Source organism: Haemorhous mexicanus, chromosome W (assembly GCF_027477595.1).
Source record: "Haemorhous mexicanus isolate bHaeMex1 chromosome W, bHaeMex1.pri, whole genome shotgun sequence".
Classification (NCBI taxonomy): Eukaryota; Metazoa; Chordata; class Aves; order Passeriformes; family Fringillidae; genus Haemorhous; species Haemorhous mexicanus.
Window position 1 is genome coordinate 7,548,251 of NC_082380.1, and position 16,294 is coordinate 7,564,544.

The window sequence follows — 16,294 nt, forward strand, 5'->3', positions numbered from 1 at the left end:
TGAAAGTGTGGTGGGTTGACCTTGGCTGGCCTTCAGGTGCCCACCAAGCTGATCTAACACTCCTCCTCAGCCAGACAGGCGTAAAAATATGATAAAAAGCTTATGAGTTGAAATAAAGACAGGGAGATCATTCGCCAGTTATGGTCAGAGGCAAAACAGACTGTTGAGGAGTGGGATTGAGAGTGGCTTGGTGGGCACCTGGTGGCTAGGCCAACCCACCACAAAGAGTTATTTCAGAAACAATTTGTTTGTAATGAATACACTAAATATAGCATGCTGATATAGGTATGTGATCTACTGCATAAATACATTAAGAGGCAAAACTAGACACAAAATACTAGGTGCTACAGGGCTTTTTAAATTTAATTTTTAAATGCAATTAAAAATTTTTAACACAACAAAAGATAATGGCTGAAAGCTAGAGAAAAATGAGCAATATAAGCATATGAGGCCAGAATGTAAATGGTGTAAGTGTGTCTGACCTTAGTCTCATGGGGATTTTCTGGAAATCCAGTGGGGGCTGTATGGGGCTCCCAGGGGCAGAGTAGGACATGTAATTCTATCTACTGTGCAACACTAAAACTTCTCTCTTTTCCTGGGAAGGGATAGAAACAAGTCATGATGCTTCACAGATATGGAGCAGAACAAATCAGGAGGCAGTCTTGGGGGACAGAGGTTAATGAGAGTACAAGACCCCCCAAATCCTCTAAACTTCTACCCCACTAGTTAATTCATAATTGACCAACATTTTTAACAGTGATAGTACTTGAACATTTGACTGACTGATTAAACAGATTATTCACCTTCTTGTGTTTGGAAGCCTAGACTGAATGCCTTTTTCACCAAACAAGTCACTGTGTTCAGAAGAAGATTTGAATAAAAATGTCAGGCCTGCATGATTAAAAGGTCAGACTAGGTGATTTAATTTTCCAATATAATGTAAAGATCCATGTATCTCTGCTTTTTTAATCTAAAGCAGTTTGTCTGTTTTAGGATGAATTTAGCTATAAAAATTGTTCTGCCAATTACCAGAGGGCTGAGGAAAAAAGGAAAAAATTCCTTTACCTAGAAAGAGGTTGGCTGTTTGAATAAATAAAATCTTACTTCAAACTACTTTCCAAATCACAACTACTCCAGCTTATAATAAGGCTATGGAAGCTTACACATTTTTTTTTTTTTTCTCTTAAAAGAACTATACTTCTTCCAAAACTATACTATCAGGATTTGACATTACAATTGGCCCTCCTTATTTGTGGCTGTTATTCTTTTTCTCCCACTCTATTATCAAATGGTTTATTTTAGAAAGGTGCCATGCTTTCTTTTCCATCAGGAGAATTCTTAGCACACTGTATTTAGTACCAGGAGTATTAATGAATTCAGAAGTATTAACTAATTAATTAATTCATATTGGCTTTGTTTTTATTTCCATGTACCTCTCGATGCGCAAAAGCATGAATGAAATAGGATACATTTCTGAGTCAATAGTTCCTATGGATACTGGTGACTGATGAATAACAATGATTGCAGATCAACTCTAATGCTTGCTAGAAAAAACAACTAATAGGTGAGAGTTCCTTCCAGGCTGACAAGCATAATACATTTTTTAATTTAATAACTAAATACACATTTTGAAAGTTTTGACATTAGGAAACATTGGTATTACAATGCAAACTTTATCAGAACAATCCTTAAAATATTTACATATAGTAAAAAGTGCAGGGTGATTTAAATTCTATTATTTATAGGAGAGTTAATTTTCTAATTTGTTTTTGCTGTAGCTGCTAGTCCTCTGACATTAACCATTCATAACCCACCCAGATAATGGAGCTGAACAGAGTCAGCAGCTCTTCAAGGACATTATTCTTAGAGCACAAGATCTCGATTCCCACATGCAAGAGATCAGGCAAGGAAGGCAGGAAACCAGAATGGCCTAGTAAGGACCTCCTGGTCAAACCTAAAGTATGAGAAGGAAATGCACAGGCTGTGGAAACAGGGACATGGGAACATGGAAAAAAATATAGGGATGCTGCCCGAATGCATAGGGATGGGATCAGGAAAGCTAAGGCACAGCTGGTACTGAATTTGGCAAGGGATGAGAAGAATGAGAAGGGCTTCTACAGGTACATTGGCCAGAAAAGGAAGATTAAAGAAAATGTATTCTCTTCTCCAGCCTGATAAACAGCACAGGAGAACTGGTGACAACTGACATGGAAAAGGCTCAGGTACTCAACCTTTTTTTTTTTGCCTCAGATTTCAATGAAAATCTCTCTTCCCACATATCTAAACCCCCAACGTCAAGACAGTAACTGGAGGAAAGAAGTCCCTCCTATCATAGGAGAAGATCAGTTCATGACTTCCAGAGGAACCTGAGTGCACACAAGTCCATGGGACCCAACAAGATGCATGCCAGGGTCCTGAGGGAATTGGCTGATACAGTTGCCAAGTCATTCTGCATTATATTTGTAATGGCAGTCAGGAAACTACCCTGGTGACAGGAAAAAGGGAAACATTGTACCCATTTTAAAAAAAGGTAAAAAGGGGGACCCTGGAAACAACAGACCAGTCAGCCTCACCTCCAGCCTAGTAAGATCATGAAACGCATTGTCCTGAAAAGTATTGAGTCCAGTATTATTTAGCTTATTCATCAATAACTTGGATGAAGGGATAGAGTGACTTCACTGCAGGTTTTCTGACCATACAAAACTGTGAGGAGTGGCTGATACTCCAGAGTGCTATGCTGACATTCAGAAGGATCTCAACAGACTGGAGACATGGGCAGAGAACAACTGTCTGAAATTCAACAAAGGCCAGTGCACAGTCTTGCACCTGGTGAGGAATAACCCCAGGTACCAGTACAAGCTGGGGGTGACCTGCTGGAAAGCAGATCTGCATAGAAGGACCTGGGGGTCCTGGTGGACAACAAGCTGCCCATGAGCCAGCAGTGCCCTTGTGGCCAAGAAGGCAAATGGTATCTTGGGGTGCATTGGGAAGAGCATTGCCAGCAGGTGGAGGGAGGTGATCCTGCCCCTCTACTCAGCCCTGGTGAGGCCACATCTGTAGTGCTATGTCAAGTTCTGGGCTCTTCAGTACAAGAGAGACATGGAGATCCTCGACCAAGTCCAGTGGAGGGCTATAAAGATGATTAGAGGACTGGAGCAACTCACTTATGAGTAAATGCGCAGGAAGCTGGGCCTGTTCAGCTTGGAGAAGAGATGACTGAGGTGATCTTACCAATGTACATAAGTATCAAAAGGGAGGGTGCCAAGAGGATGGGGCCAGGCTCTGCTTGGTGGTGCTGAGCAATAAGATGAGAATCAACAGGCAGAAACTGGAACACAGGAAGTTCCAACTGAACATTAGGAAGAGCTTTACTGTGCAGGTGACTGAGCATTGGAACAGGTTGCCCAGAGAGATTGTGGAGTTTCCTTCCCTGGAGATATTCAAGAACTGTCTGGATACAATCCTAAATAATGTATTCTTGGGCCCTTGCTTGAGCAGATAGGTTGGACTAGTCAACCTCCAGTGGTCCCTTCCAACTTACCCATTCCATGATTCTGCATATGTCAAAACGTTAAAAACAAGGAGGTGATTAGAGACACAGCCAACATGACTTCACCAAAGGCAAATTATGTCTGACTAATCTAGTGCTCTTCTACAATAGAGTGACTGCATCAGTGGAAAAGGGAAGAGTTATGGATGTCATCTACCTGGACTTCTGTAAGGCCTTTGAAATGGTCCCCCAAAACTTTCTGGCCACTAAATTGGAGAGATATGGGTTTGATCAATGGACTGTTAGATAAGAGACTGTCTTGATGGCCACATCTCAAGAGTTACAGTCAATGGCTCCATGTCCAAATGGAGATCAGTGACTAATGGTGTCCCTCTGGGGTTCATACTGGGATCAATACTGTTTAATATCTTCATCAACGTAACACACAGTGGGATTGAGGGAACCCTCAGCAAGATTCCAGATGACACCAAACTGAGTGATTCAGTTGGTTTGCTATGTAGCATCCAGAGGGACCTTGACAGGCTTGAGGAATGGGCCCATGGAAATCTCATGAAGTTCCCCAAGGACAAGTGCAAAGTACTGGACCTGGGTCAATACAATCCCCAGTATCAATATAGACTAGGGAATGAACAGATTGAGGGCAGCTCTGCAGAGAAGGACTTGGGTATGCACTGGTGGACGAAGAACTGTCTATGAGCTGGCAATGTGCACTTGCAGCACAGAAAGACAATCACATCCTGGGTTGAATTAAAAGAAGCATGGCCAGCAGGTCAAATGAGGTAATTCTCCTTCCCTACTTTGCTCCTGTGAGACCCCACTTAGAGTACTGCATTCAGCTCTGAGGTGCCCAGCACAAGAAAAACTTGTTAGAGTGGTTCCAGAGGAGGGACACAAAGATGATTAGAGGGCTGGAACACCTTTCCTATGAGGAAAGACTGAGAGAGTTGGGGATTTTCAGCCTGCAGAAGAGAAGGCTCTAGGTAGTCTTTCAATACTTAGAGGGGTTATAAGAAAGACAGGTACAAAATTTCTAGTAGGGCCTGTAGCAGTAGGACAAGGGGTGAACACTGAAAGAGGGTAGGTTTTGATTAGACATAAGAGTTTACAATGAGGGTGGTGAGACTGAAAGAGATTGCACAGAGAAGTTGTGGATGCCCCAAACCTGGAAGTGTTCAAGGTCAGATTGGTCAGGTCTTTGAGCAACCTGATCTAGTGTAATATGTCCCTGTGATCGGTTTTGGGCCCCTTACTACAAGAAAGACATTGAGGTGCAAAGAAGAACGAGGAGGCTGGTGAAGGGTCTGGAGAGTAAGTCATATGAGGAGTGGGGCTGAGGGAGCTGGGATTGTTTAGCCTGGAGAAGAGGTGGCTCAGGGGAGACCTTATCACTCTCTACAACTACCTGAAAGGAGGTTGTAGCAAGATTTTTAGTCTTATCCACATTCTTATGCATGCAAGCATCCCTAGTGAACTGCACTGGTTTTGGCTGGGATAGAGTTAATTTTCTTCACAGTAGCTGGTATGGGGATGTGTTTTGGATTTGTGCTGAAAACAGTGTTGATAACACAGGGATGTTTTTGTTATTGCTGAGCAGGGCTTACACAGAGTCAAGGCCTTTTCTGCTTCTCACACTGCCCCACCAGTGAGTAGGCTGGGGGTAGATTAGAAGTTGGGAGGGAACACAGCTGGGACAGCTAACCCTAACTGACCAAATTGATATTCCATACCATATGATGTCACAGTCAGCAATAAAACTAGGGGAGACATTGGCAGGGGGGGGCACTGCTTGGAGACTGGGCAGCTGGACTGGCTCAGTTGGTTGGTGAGCAATTGCTTTCATTTGCATCACTTGTCTTTCTTGTATTTTATTTGCATTCTCTGGTATTTTTTTCTTTTCCTTATATTTTTTTTATTCCTATCAGTATTATCACTATTGTTTCCATTTTAAAATTAACAAACTGTTTTTATGTCAACCCATGAATTTTCTCCTTTTTATTCTTCTGATTCTCTTCCCCATCCCACTGGGTGAGAGTGTGTCTGTATGGTGCTTAGTTGCCAGCTGGGATTAAACCATGACAGCACTATACTATTTACATGAACAGAGTTAAACTAAATGTAAATATTTGCAAGACAAAGTCATATATTACTGATTCTGCCAACATAATATGCTTTTTGCTACAGAAACATGTCAGCATGCCAGAACATCATAGTGATTAAGAAATATCCCCAAAAATTTAACATAGTTCTGAAGTACTTACTGTAGCTGGGGAGGCCCGTGTTGTATGAGTCACTGAATGACCAGAATTTTCCATTGAATTGCCAATCAGATAGGTCCCTCCTGAGTTGCTAATGAGCTGTCCTCCTGCAACACCCATCTGAATCCCTCCGGTGCCCACCATACTATGAGAGGAGACCACTGTAGTTGCCTGTGCAGAACTTCCTTCGAAGTAATTTCCCCCAGTGTTTTGGCTATACATCTGGGTTTCCGTGTAAGGATAAGTTGTTCGACTTCAGGAAAAGAAAATAAAAGAAGTAATAGTTATTTATTTGAATTGTTTAAGTGAGGGAAACATCATTGTAGAAAAGAGTGTACAGTTGCTATAACCAAACTTAACAAGATTGGCAAAAAACCCCCGCATCTACACAAAATAACATTTCATATGTCAAAGTACTGAGTAATTAACTTGGACTCACTGTTAAAATAAGTATTCATTAAACTTAACAGAAAATGATTTTAGCCCCATCTGAAGATGGGTGGAGAAAAGTATGACAAAAATTGAAGATATGAGAGGAAGATCTCATTCAAGTATTAATATATTATACAGTAATTTAAAAAACTGTTTTAACTTTTTAAATCCTCCAGTCAAAGCTGGATTTTTATTTATACGACATTTATTTTGTATACTGTTTTCAGCTGGAATAGAAGTAATTTTCTTCGTAGAAGTTGATACAGTGCTGTGTTTTGGTTTTAGGATGAGAATAATGTTGATAACATACTGATGTTTTAGTTGTTGCTATGTGGTGCTTATACTAAGTCAAGGACTTTTCAACTTCTCATGTCCAGCCAGCAAGAAGGCTGGGGGTGCACAAGAAGCTAGGAGGGGGCACAGTCAGGACATCTGACCCAAACTGACAAAAAGGATATTCCATCTGTGAGCTCACAGCCCAGGAAGCCAACCACATCCTGGACTGCATCAAAAGGAGAACTGGCAGCAGGTTGAAGGAGGTGATTGTCTCCCTCTACTCATCTCTTTTGAGACCCCGTCTGGAGTACTGAGTACAGTTCTGGTGCCCCCAACATAAGAAGGACATGGAATTGTTGGAGCAAGTCCAGAGGAAGGTCATGAAGTTGATAAGAGGACTGGAGCACCTCCCCTACAAACACAGGCTGAGAAAGTTGGGGCTGTTCAGCCTGGAGAAGAGAAGGTTCTGTGAAGGCCTCATAGTAACCTTCCAGTACCTGAAGGGACCTACAGGGAAGCTGGAGAGGGACTCTTCATCAGGAACTGCAGTGATAGGACAAGGAGTAATGGGTACAAATTGCAAGAGAAATTTAGGTTAGACATAAGAAATTCTTTACTGTAAGGGTGGTGAGGCACTGGAACAGGTTGCCCAGGGAGGTTCTAGATGCCCCAAATCTGGCAGTATTCAAGGCCAGGTTGGATGAGGCCCTGAGCAACCTGATCTAGTGGGTGGTGTCCCTGCCCATGGCAGGGTACTTGGGACCCTATGTTAATAAAGTTTTTTTCCTTTCAATCATAAAAAAAAAAAAAAAAAAAAAAAAGAGAGTGGCTTTTGTTCTGTGTGTTTTTTTCCCTGTAGTTCTATGTTAATAAAGTTTTTTTCCTTTCAATCATAAGTTAGAGCCTGCTCTTCTCTGTCTCTGATCACATCTCACAGCAAATACCAAAAAAAGAAGTTTTCTCATAGAAGCACTAGCATTTCGCCAAGCTCAAACCATGACATTTTTTTGGTTCCCTGACCGGGAAATCAACTTTTGAGCAAGTAATAAAGTAAACTGTGAGATGTGATCAAGAAAAATAAGAGCAAAACATGTATTAAGTTAAAATAGATTAGTAAAAGTTTTATTGTTTAAGTAGAAGTTTGTTTATTGTAATTTTGATAATATTTTTAGAAATATGTGTTCTCAGAGGCGAAGGGTAGAATGTCGTGGTTTGAGAAGAAATAGTTTTTTTAGAATAGTGTGGTCACGCCAATCAGTGTCCAGATTTTAATATTAGCACCTGGTTTGTCCACTGAAGGCATAGATACGCCTCTGAGAACACAAAGAGTTAAAAACTGTGAACTCCCACTAGAAGTCCCTTTTTGAGTTCCAGCCCTGGACCAAAGGAGACCTCTCCCCTATCCAGCTCCGAGCTGAGCAGGGGGGAGGGGAGCCATGTGGCCGGAGGGAGGTAGGCCAGGCCTGGGCCGAAGGGTGGAAGAGCATTGCACTGCAAGGGCTTCGGGCAGCCATCCCCCATTCCCCCCCCCCCCCCGGAGGGAGAGAGAGAGAGCAGCCTGTGCTTGTGATAGCGCGGCTAGAGTGAAAGAGAAGGGGGGGTGCCCAGCAGGGCAGCCAGCCGTGGGAGTTCATGAACCAAACCGGCAGAGCCTGGGACTTTTAACCCTTCTTGAGACGATAGAAACCTTGCAAATGCTGATTCCTCCTGGAGTTAGTGAGATTGAAAAAAAGTTGAGAAGAATTCTAGGTGAGAAGAAATGATAGAGTGGCTTTTGGCTAGACTTTTCTTAGATAGCTATAGACAAAACCCTTGAGTTCCTGTGACACAGAGACTGCATCCTAGGGGGAGGCAATGGCTCAGAGCCAAGAGAGTGCGGTGATGTGAAGGTTAAAAGTGTGTGAACAGAGACGAAAAGTAGAGAGGAGTTGTAGTGGTGCCCTCCGTCTTTGATGAAGAAGAAGAAAAAGACGATCTCTGTTCGAGAGACCCCTCAGCCCCAAGGGGTGAAACATGAGAGAGACAAGTGTCCCAAAAGGAGAGGGACTGTGCTCTTTTTTAGAACTGGACAAAGCATCCTTAAAGAGAAAAACCCTAAAAGCAGCTCTAGTCCATGTGCAGTGGTGAGAGCACTAGACATGAAAAGAAGAAGTCACGATGGCAAAATGTTCTCCAAGCAGCTCCACACGTGACACAGAGACAAGAGAAGTTTCGACTGTTTCCTGAGTGAAGTCTGTAGTGCAAGAGAGACTCCTCTCTTCTCAAAGAACTGAAAATTGATTATCCAAAAAGTAGCAACAGAATTAAGAAATTTGGTGGAGGGAGGAAGAAGAAGAAATTTAAAAAAGTTTTCATCCCGTGTTCTGTGTGTTTTTTTCCCTGTAGTTCTATGTTAATAAAGTTTTTTTCCTTTCAATCATAAGTTAGAGCCTGCTCTTCTCTGTCTCTGATCACATCTCACAGCAAATACCAAAAAAAGACGTTTTCTCATAGAAGCACTAGCATTTCGCCACGCTCAGACCATGACATACATGATGTTGAGGCCCCTCCTCCCAGCCCTTAACATTCTGTGATGTCATGCTCAGCATATAAAGTGGGAGAAGTTTGCCAGGGGGCTGGAATCACAGCTCAAGGATGGGCTGGGTGTCAGACAGCAAGTGGTGAGCCATTGAATTTTGCATATTCTATTTTTTTCTCTTCCTTTTTTATCTTAGTAAACTTTCTTTATCTCAACCCATAAGGTTTGCTATTCATAAAATCACTGAATCATAGAATCATCAAGGCTGAAAAAGACCTTTAAGATCATCAAATCCAACTGTCAACCTTAACAACTGTCAAATCATTTTTCCCAATTCTCTTCCCAATCCCACTGCAGGGAGGGAGGAGTGAATGAACAGCTGTGTGGTGCTTAGTTGCTGGCTGGGGTTAAACTACCACAACTGTGTACATTACAAAACTGTGAGAAATGACTGCTCACTCTAAAAATTTTAAAAGGTTTATTAAACCTTAACAGAAATACAACAAAAGGACTAAATAAGGAAAAACAGACCTGGAAGCCTCCCTCGTGGCTGCCTACCACAGGCTCCTCTTCAAGATCAATGATTTGCCTTTTATACCCCAGGGGGGGGTTGCATCAGCCAACCCTGGCCCCTCCCAAAGTCTGTCAGTCAACTCTTCTTAGCCATTTATTGGTGGAGACTGCTTTCTTGCAACTTGATTGGAGGGTCAGGTGTTGTCATGCTGTGCCCCCCCCCCCCAACAATAAGCTTTTCCATTCTCAACTGCCCCATGCAAGGGCCACATGTACACACCTTCTTTCTACCTGTCCTAGATAACCCAGGCTGTCTGATGGCAACAATACAAAGGGGGGAAAAGGGGACTATGGGGAGAACAGAGGACATCTAAACAACAAACTACAATAACATAACTATACATCAATAAAGCTTCTCTTAATATTCACACAATATTCATCCCTTAATTGCGAGTGCAAATAATATCATTATTCATCTATAAAAAATTGCAAACATGACAAAAAATGTCAGCCAAGAGGGTCCTATATACAGGAATCCAATAAATGCTTTGCTTTGATTTCAAATTCACTGAAATTCTCTGTCTGAAGCTTGAAATTCTGAGCTCATTTGTATTTTAAGCCATTCAGTTAGTTCAGCAGAGTGAAATTTTAAATTGGACAGTAATATGTACAGTGTTATTATGAAAAAGAAGGAAAAACTAATATAGAACTACAATTTGTGAAAGGATTTGTGAAGGGAGTATAAAAGTCAAAGGAACAGCAGCAATTTTACACAATTCTTTCCAACTATTAAACATTTGGGCCTCATTAACCAGGTAATCTTTGTGGGAGGTTAGGATGTTTTTTTTTTTCTTTTTCTCTCAGGAAATTTTCTCCCATTTGTTACTATGAGATATTAATGACTGGTACTTAAGAGACACAAAAGAAGTGTCCAAGGTGGGGGGAAGGGGTGCAGCTGGCTGCAGCGCCTTAGCCAGGAGCTTTTCTCTTGGGAAGGGCAGAGATACTGTGAGATTTTGGCGGGGCTCAGCTCCAACCTCTCTCTCGCTCTCAGGACCAGAGGGGAGATAGGCCGCAGCCGCTGTGGGAAGAATTCACCACCACTGCAAAGTCTCATCTCCTACTATTTTCTGCTACCATGAGTTTTGGGTTACTCTCCTGGCAGCTGAGTGAAAGGATTCTGTGTACACTATTGTCAATTCGGTAGTAAATTACATTGACTCCTAATCTATACTATTTATTTGCTAGCTATAATATAGGTACCTTTATGTCATGCACTGTTTTATGTAATCTACTACTAGTTCTTTTAGTTTATTCTGTGCAGTAAGGAACTCTAAGGCCTTTTGTCTGTTACCCCATATCTATTCAATAAATAACTCATTTTACAATAGACCTAATTGACCATTCTTAAGAACCTGGGAGCTAGAGTGATTTAGGTGAGGGTCACTTAAGTAGAGCTGCTGCCAAAAATCTGAGCCAAAGGCAGGGCTTAACTAAAGCTCTCAATCCATTCAAAACAATCTCATCAGAGTGGAGTAAAGGGGCAGAATCACCTCCCTCAATTTTCTGGCCACACTGCTTTTGATGCAGCCCAAGGACACAGTTGGCTTTCTGGGCTGCAAGCACATATTGCCAGCTCATGTCCAGTCTCTCATCCACCAGCACCCTAAAGTCCTTCTCAGCTGGGCTGCTCTCGATCAGTTCATCCACCAGTCTATATTACCACCAGGGTTCACCTGGACCCAGGTGCAGCACCAGCACTTGGTCTTGTTAAATCTTATGAGGTTCTCATGGGCCTGGTTCTCAAACTTGTCCACGTTCCTCTGGATGGCATCCCATTCTTCAGGTGTGTCAACTGCACCACTCATCTTGGTTGTGAAAAATGCGTATTTTATGATTGGCTTTTCGCAAATATTAAAATGAATATTATATGTGTTGTGTTAGAAAGTGATGCTGTATTAATTCTTTTTAGTAGTGTGTTAAATATAGTTTTAGGTTAAAACAAAATGTTAAAATAGAAACCATGCTATGTAGGGTACTTTTTTAAAGGAAGGACTTGCAGTGAGATAGCAGCCACAGGACACCTAAATCTTTCAGGGAAAAAGAATTTATTGCCCTCTTATCAGAAGAAGCGAACTTCTTCCCGGCTTGAAGGCGCAGTTAGGATTCAGAGGAAGAAGTTGACTATGACCAGACTGTATCCTATATTTGAATGGAATTTATGCATCATGTATGAGGTGTATGAATATGCAACAGGCTATTGTTTTTAAGGGCTAATCCTTTGTTAACGGGTGTCCTTTTTCAGGCTCGTGCTTCCCAGAAAAAGGTACCCGGACGTCTGTAACTCTTTGTCTCTATTGTCTCATATTGTCCTAATTCAAATTGTCCAAATTAATATTACTCTAATTGTATTACTATTTTTATAACCATTTCATTACTATTAAACTTTTAAAATTTTAAAAACAAGTGATTGGCGTTTTTCACATTAATGTCGTCTGCAATTCTGTTGTGGGTGTACTCGATCCCTTAGTCTGTCATTGATGAAGATACTAAATAACACTGGTCCCAATACAGATTCCTGAAGCATACCACTTGTCACTGATGTCCATCAGGACTCTGAACCATTGATCACGACCCTTTGGATGCAACTGTCCAACCAATTTCTTATCCACCTAACAGTCCACCCACTGAATCCATCTCTCCAATTTAGAGAGAAGGATATGGAAGACCATGTCAAAGGCTTTACTGATGCCAAACTGATTATTTGCCTTTTTTTTTAAATCTATTCTCTGCATTTTTTATACATATATTTGTAGCTCTGTAGCATATTATTGTATTTGTAGTTAGCTCCAGTATTTTTTCCCTAGACTGATAGGCAAAAATACAAAACACATTCCAGAGACTCAAAGCTGGGTGTCCAAGGCACCTTTCCTATCTTGGTTCTTCCTGGGAACCAAGGTTGAAACCAGCTCTTCAAGACACATTTTCATAAACAGAGTTTAGTCCCTATCTAGAGGAGGGGGAATGCAAAAAAGGGTTGAACTGGGGGGCAATTACCTCACCAATTGTGCTTCTAATTGGGGATTCTTGTCAGATATGCTAATTTTCAAAACCTATAAAAATTGTATATGCATTATGCTGTGTGTGCATCTTTGGTGTTTTCCACCTAGCCAATTGTGCACCAAAGGATCCTTATAAAGGTAACCCCTTTTTATCACCCTGTGTCTGGCTCATGATTTTAGGGCCAGCAAAAAGGCATCATTACAGAAGTCCAAATAAATGTCATCTGTAGCGCTTCCCCTGTCCACTGATGGCGTAACTCCACCATAGAAGGCCACTAGGTTGGTCAGGCAGTACTTGCTCTCAGGGAAGACATGCTGACTGCCCCGAATCACCTCCCTGTCCTCCATGTGCTTTAGCATAGCTTCTAGGAAATATTTTTTTTTTTACTCTAAGGGTGGTCAAATGTGTATTTGGTCTGGCTGAACTGGAATTCATTTTCCCATAGCAGCCCACCCAGTGCTGTGCTTTGCATTGGGAGCCGAAAAGGTGTTGATAACACACCAGTGTTTTGGCTGCTGCTGAGCAGTGCTGGCACAGCATCAGTGCTGTCTCCCCAACATCCTCTCCCCACCCACCAAGGGGCCGGGAGTGGGCAAGATCCTGGGAGGGGACACAACTAGGCCAGCTGACCCAAATTAACTGTCCTAGTTTGAGAGGAAGTGAGTTTTTTAGGATGCTGTGGTCAAACCAATAGGTGCTCAGATTTGAATATTGGCACCTGGTGTGGCTACTGAGGACATGGATACGCCTCTGAGAACACAGGGGGTTGAAAGAAGAGAACTCCCAGGGGGAAGCACACTTGGGTTCTGTCCATGAAAGAGGTCAGATGTCCCATGCACAGCTGTGGGCTGGGCGGGGGAGAGGAAGCCATGAGGCCTGAATGAGGTAGGCCGGGGCCTTGGAGAGAGAAGAGGGGTGAAGGCCCCTGCAAGATGGAAAGGTGGAAGAACCCTGAGAGACATCAGGCAGCCCCTCCCCACTCCCCAAGGGAGAGAGAGAAGGAGCTTGTGCCTGTGCTGGTGACACCTTGAAATTTGATAGCACGGCCATGAAGAAAGAGAAAGGAGGGGTTGCATCGAGAAGGTGCCTGGCAGGGCCAGCGTAGGAGTTCTGGACAGGCAGATATTTTAACCCTTTTCTTAGAGGATAGAAACCTTAAAAATGCTGATCCTCTTGGAGCTGAATGAAGAGAGAGATAGATGTGGAATAGCAGGAAATGGGCAATTGTGATGCAAGTCTGTGCAAGTGAAAGATGTCCGAGAGAAGTTGAGAAGAATCCTAGGTGGGAGGAGATGATGGAGTGGCCTTTGGCTGGACTTTTCTTGTATCGCCATGGACAGAACCATTTTTCCTGTGACACAGAGACTGAATTTAGGGGGAGGCAATGGCTCGGAGCCAAGAAAGTGCAGTGATGTGATGCGAAGGAGTGCGTGAACAGAGACGACAGGTGAGGAGGGTGGTGGTGCCCTTGATCTTCAGCGAAGAAGAAGATCTCTGTTCTCAAGACCCCTTGGCCCCAGGGGGTGAAATTTAGGGGAGACAAATATCCCAAAAGTGAGAGACTGTGCTCTTTTTAGAACTGGGCAAGGCACCCTTAAAAAGAAAACCCTAGAAGCAGCTCTGGTCCATGCACAGTAGTGAGAGCACTGGGCATAGAAAAAAGATGTCATGATGACAAATGATCTTCGGGCGGTGCCACGTATGACATGGAAATACACGAGGTTTCAACTGTGTTTCCTGGGGAAGTCCATGGTGCAAGAGGGACTCCTCTCTTCTTGATGAACTGAGAATTGATTATCTGAAAAGTGGTAATAGACTGAGAGTTAGTGATCTGAGGGGTGGTAACTGAATTGAGAATCCAAGGATTTGTCCTACTGTGATGTATTGAGAATTTGGTGAGAGGAGGAGGAATGTTTTTGGAAGGTTTTCATTCTGAGTTCTGTGTGTGTTTCTTTTTAAATATAGTTGTAGGTTAATAAAGTTTTTTTCCCCTTTATTCCTAAGTTAGAGCCTGCTTTGCTCTATTCCTGGTCACATCTCACAGCAGACACTAGAGAAAATATATTTTCATAGGGGCACTGGCATTGCACCAGCATCAAACAATGACATTAACCAAAGGGATATTTCATACCATATAATGTCAGCTTAAATATAAAAGCTAAAGGAGGGAAGAAGAATGGTGGGCATTTGTTATTTATGTTTGCCTTCCAGATCAACCACTTCACGTGCTGAAGCCCTGCTTCCTGGGAAGTGTCTAAACATCACTCACTATAGAGAATAAACTTTTTTTTTTCTGCTTATGTTCATGCAAAATTTTGCTTTTACTTCAGTAAGCTGCCTTATCTCAACCTTATCTCACCTTATCTCAACTTTTTTTCCATCTTATTTTCTCTCCCCTGTCCCACTGGGAAGGAGAGTTATAAAGTGGCTTGGTGAGCACCTGGCATTCAGCCAAAGTCAACCCACTACAACGTTCATCCTGTTTGTTTCTCATACTGAGTGCATTGGTGTACAAGCATTTCAGCTATGCTCCTGATCCCTAAATCTAAATGTAAACATTGCCTCTTTCAGTTTAAAACTATTGCCCCTTGTTCTGTCAGTACAAGGTCCGGCAAAAAGTGCCTCTCTGCTCCCTTTATATATTGAAAGGCTGCAATAAGGTCTCCCCAGAGCCTTTTCTTCTCTAGGCTGAACTATACCAACTCTCATAATCTTTCCTCTTATGAGGTGTGTTCCAGCCCTCTAATCATCTTTGTGGCTCTCCTCTGGACTTTCTGTAATAGAACTGGATGTTGTACTCCAGGTGGGGGTATCCTGAGAGTGAAGTAGAGGGGGAGAATTCACCTTCCTCAAACTGCTGGCCACACTGCCTTTTATGCAGCCCAGGATGTGATTGGTTTTCTGGGCTGCAAGCACACATTGCCAGCCCATGGCAAATTTTTCATTTACTAGTATATCCCCAAGTCCTTCCCTTCAGGGCTGCTCTCAATCTATTCATCCCTAGTCTGTATTGATGCTGGGGATTGCCCTGATCCAGGTGCAGGACCTTGCACTTGGCTTTGGTGAACTTCATGAGGTTTGCGTGGGCCCACTCCTCTCTAGCCTGTCAAGATCCCTCTTGATGGCATCCCAATCCTTCCCTTTTCCTGTCTGTTACCCATGCTGCATGCATTGCTGCAGAGGCACTTTAGTGGGCCTATTGACCTTGTCAGCTTTTTAGAGGAACACAAAGGGAAGGGATGTCAACTGTACCACTCAGCTTGGTGTCATCTGCAAACTTGCTGAGGGTGCACTCAAACTCACTATGTCATTGATGAAGATATTAAACAGTATTGGTCTCAATATGGACCCCTTACAGACACCAGTTGTCACTGGTTTTCACTTGAACACTGCACTATTGACTATAAGTCTTTGAACATGGCCATCCAGCAAATTCCTTATCCATCTAACAGTCCCCATATGTCTCCAATTTAGTGGTCAGAATGTTTTGGGGGACCATTTGAAAGGCCTTACAGAAGTCCAGGGAGGTGACATCTGTAGCTCTTCCCTTTTCCACTGATGCAGTCATTTCATTGTAGAAGACCACTAAAATGATCATGCACAATTTGCCTTTAGTGAAGTCATGTGCTAATCTCCTCCCTGTTATCCATATGCCTCAATATATCTTCCAGGAGGATCTGTCCCATGATCTTACTGGACATGGAGGTGAAGTCTACTGGTGGGTAG

At 42.7% G+C, this 16,294-nt stretch overlaps 1 protein-coding gene across 8 annotated transcripts in view; it reads right to left on the reverse strand.

The window, feature by feature from the left end:
- Positions 1-16,294, reverse strand: part of LOC132341439 (transcription factor RFX3-like) — a 210,322-nt gene that overhangs the window by 113,067 nt on the left and 80,961 nt on the right. For all 8 annotated transcript variants that reach the window (XM_059873022.1, XM_059873021.1, XM_059873027.1 and 5 more), the window contains one exon: positions 5,770-6,019. In XM_059873022.1, coding sequence (XP_059729005.1) covers positions 5,770-6,019 — 250 coding nt within the window. The remainder of the gene's footprint in view (positions 1-5,769; positions 6,020-16,294) is intronic.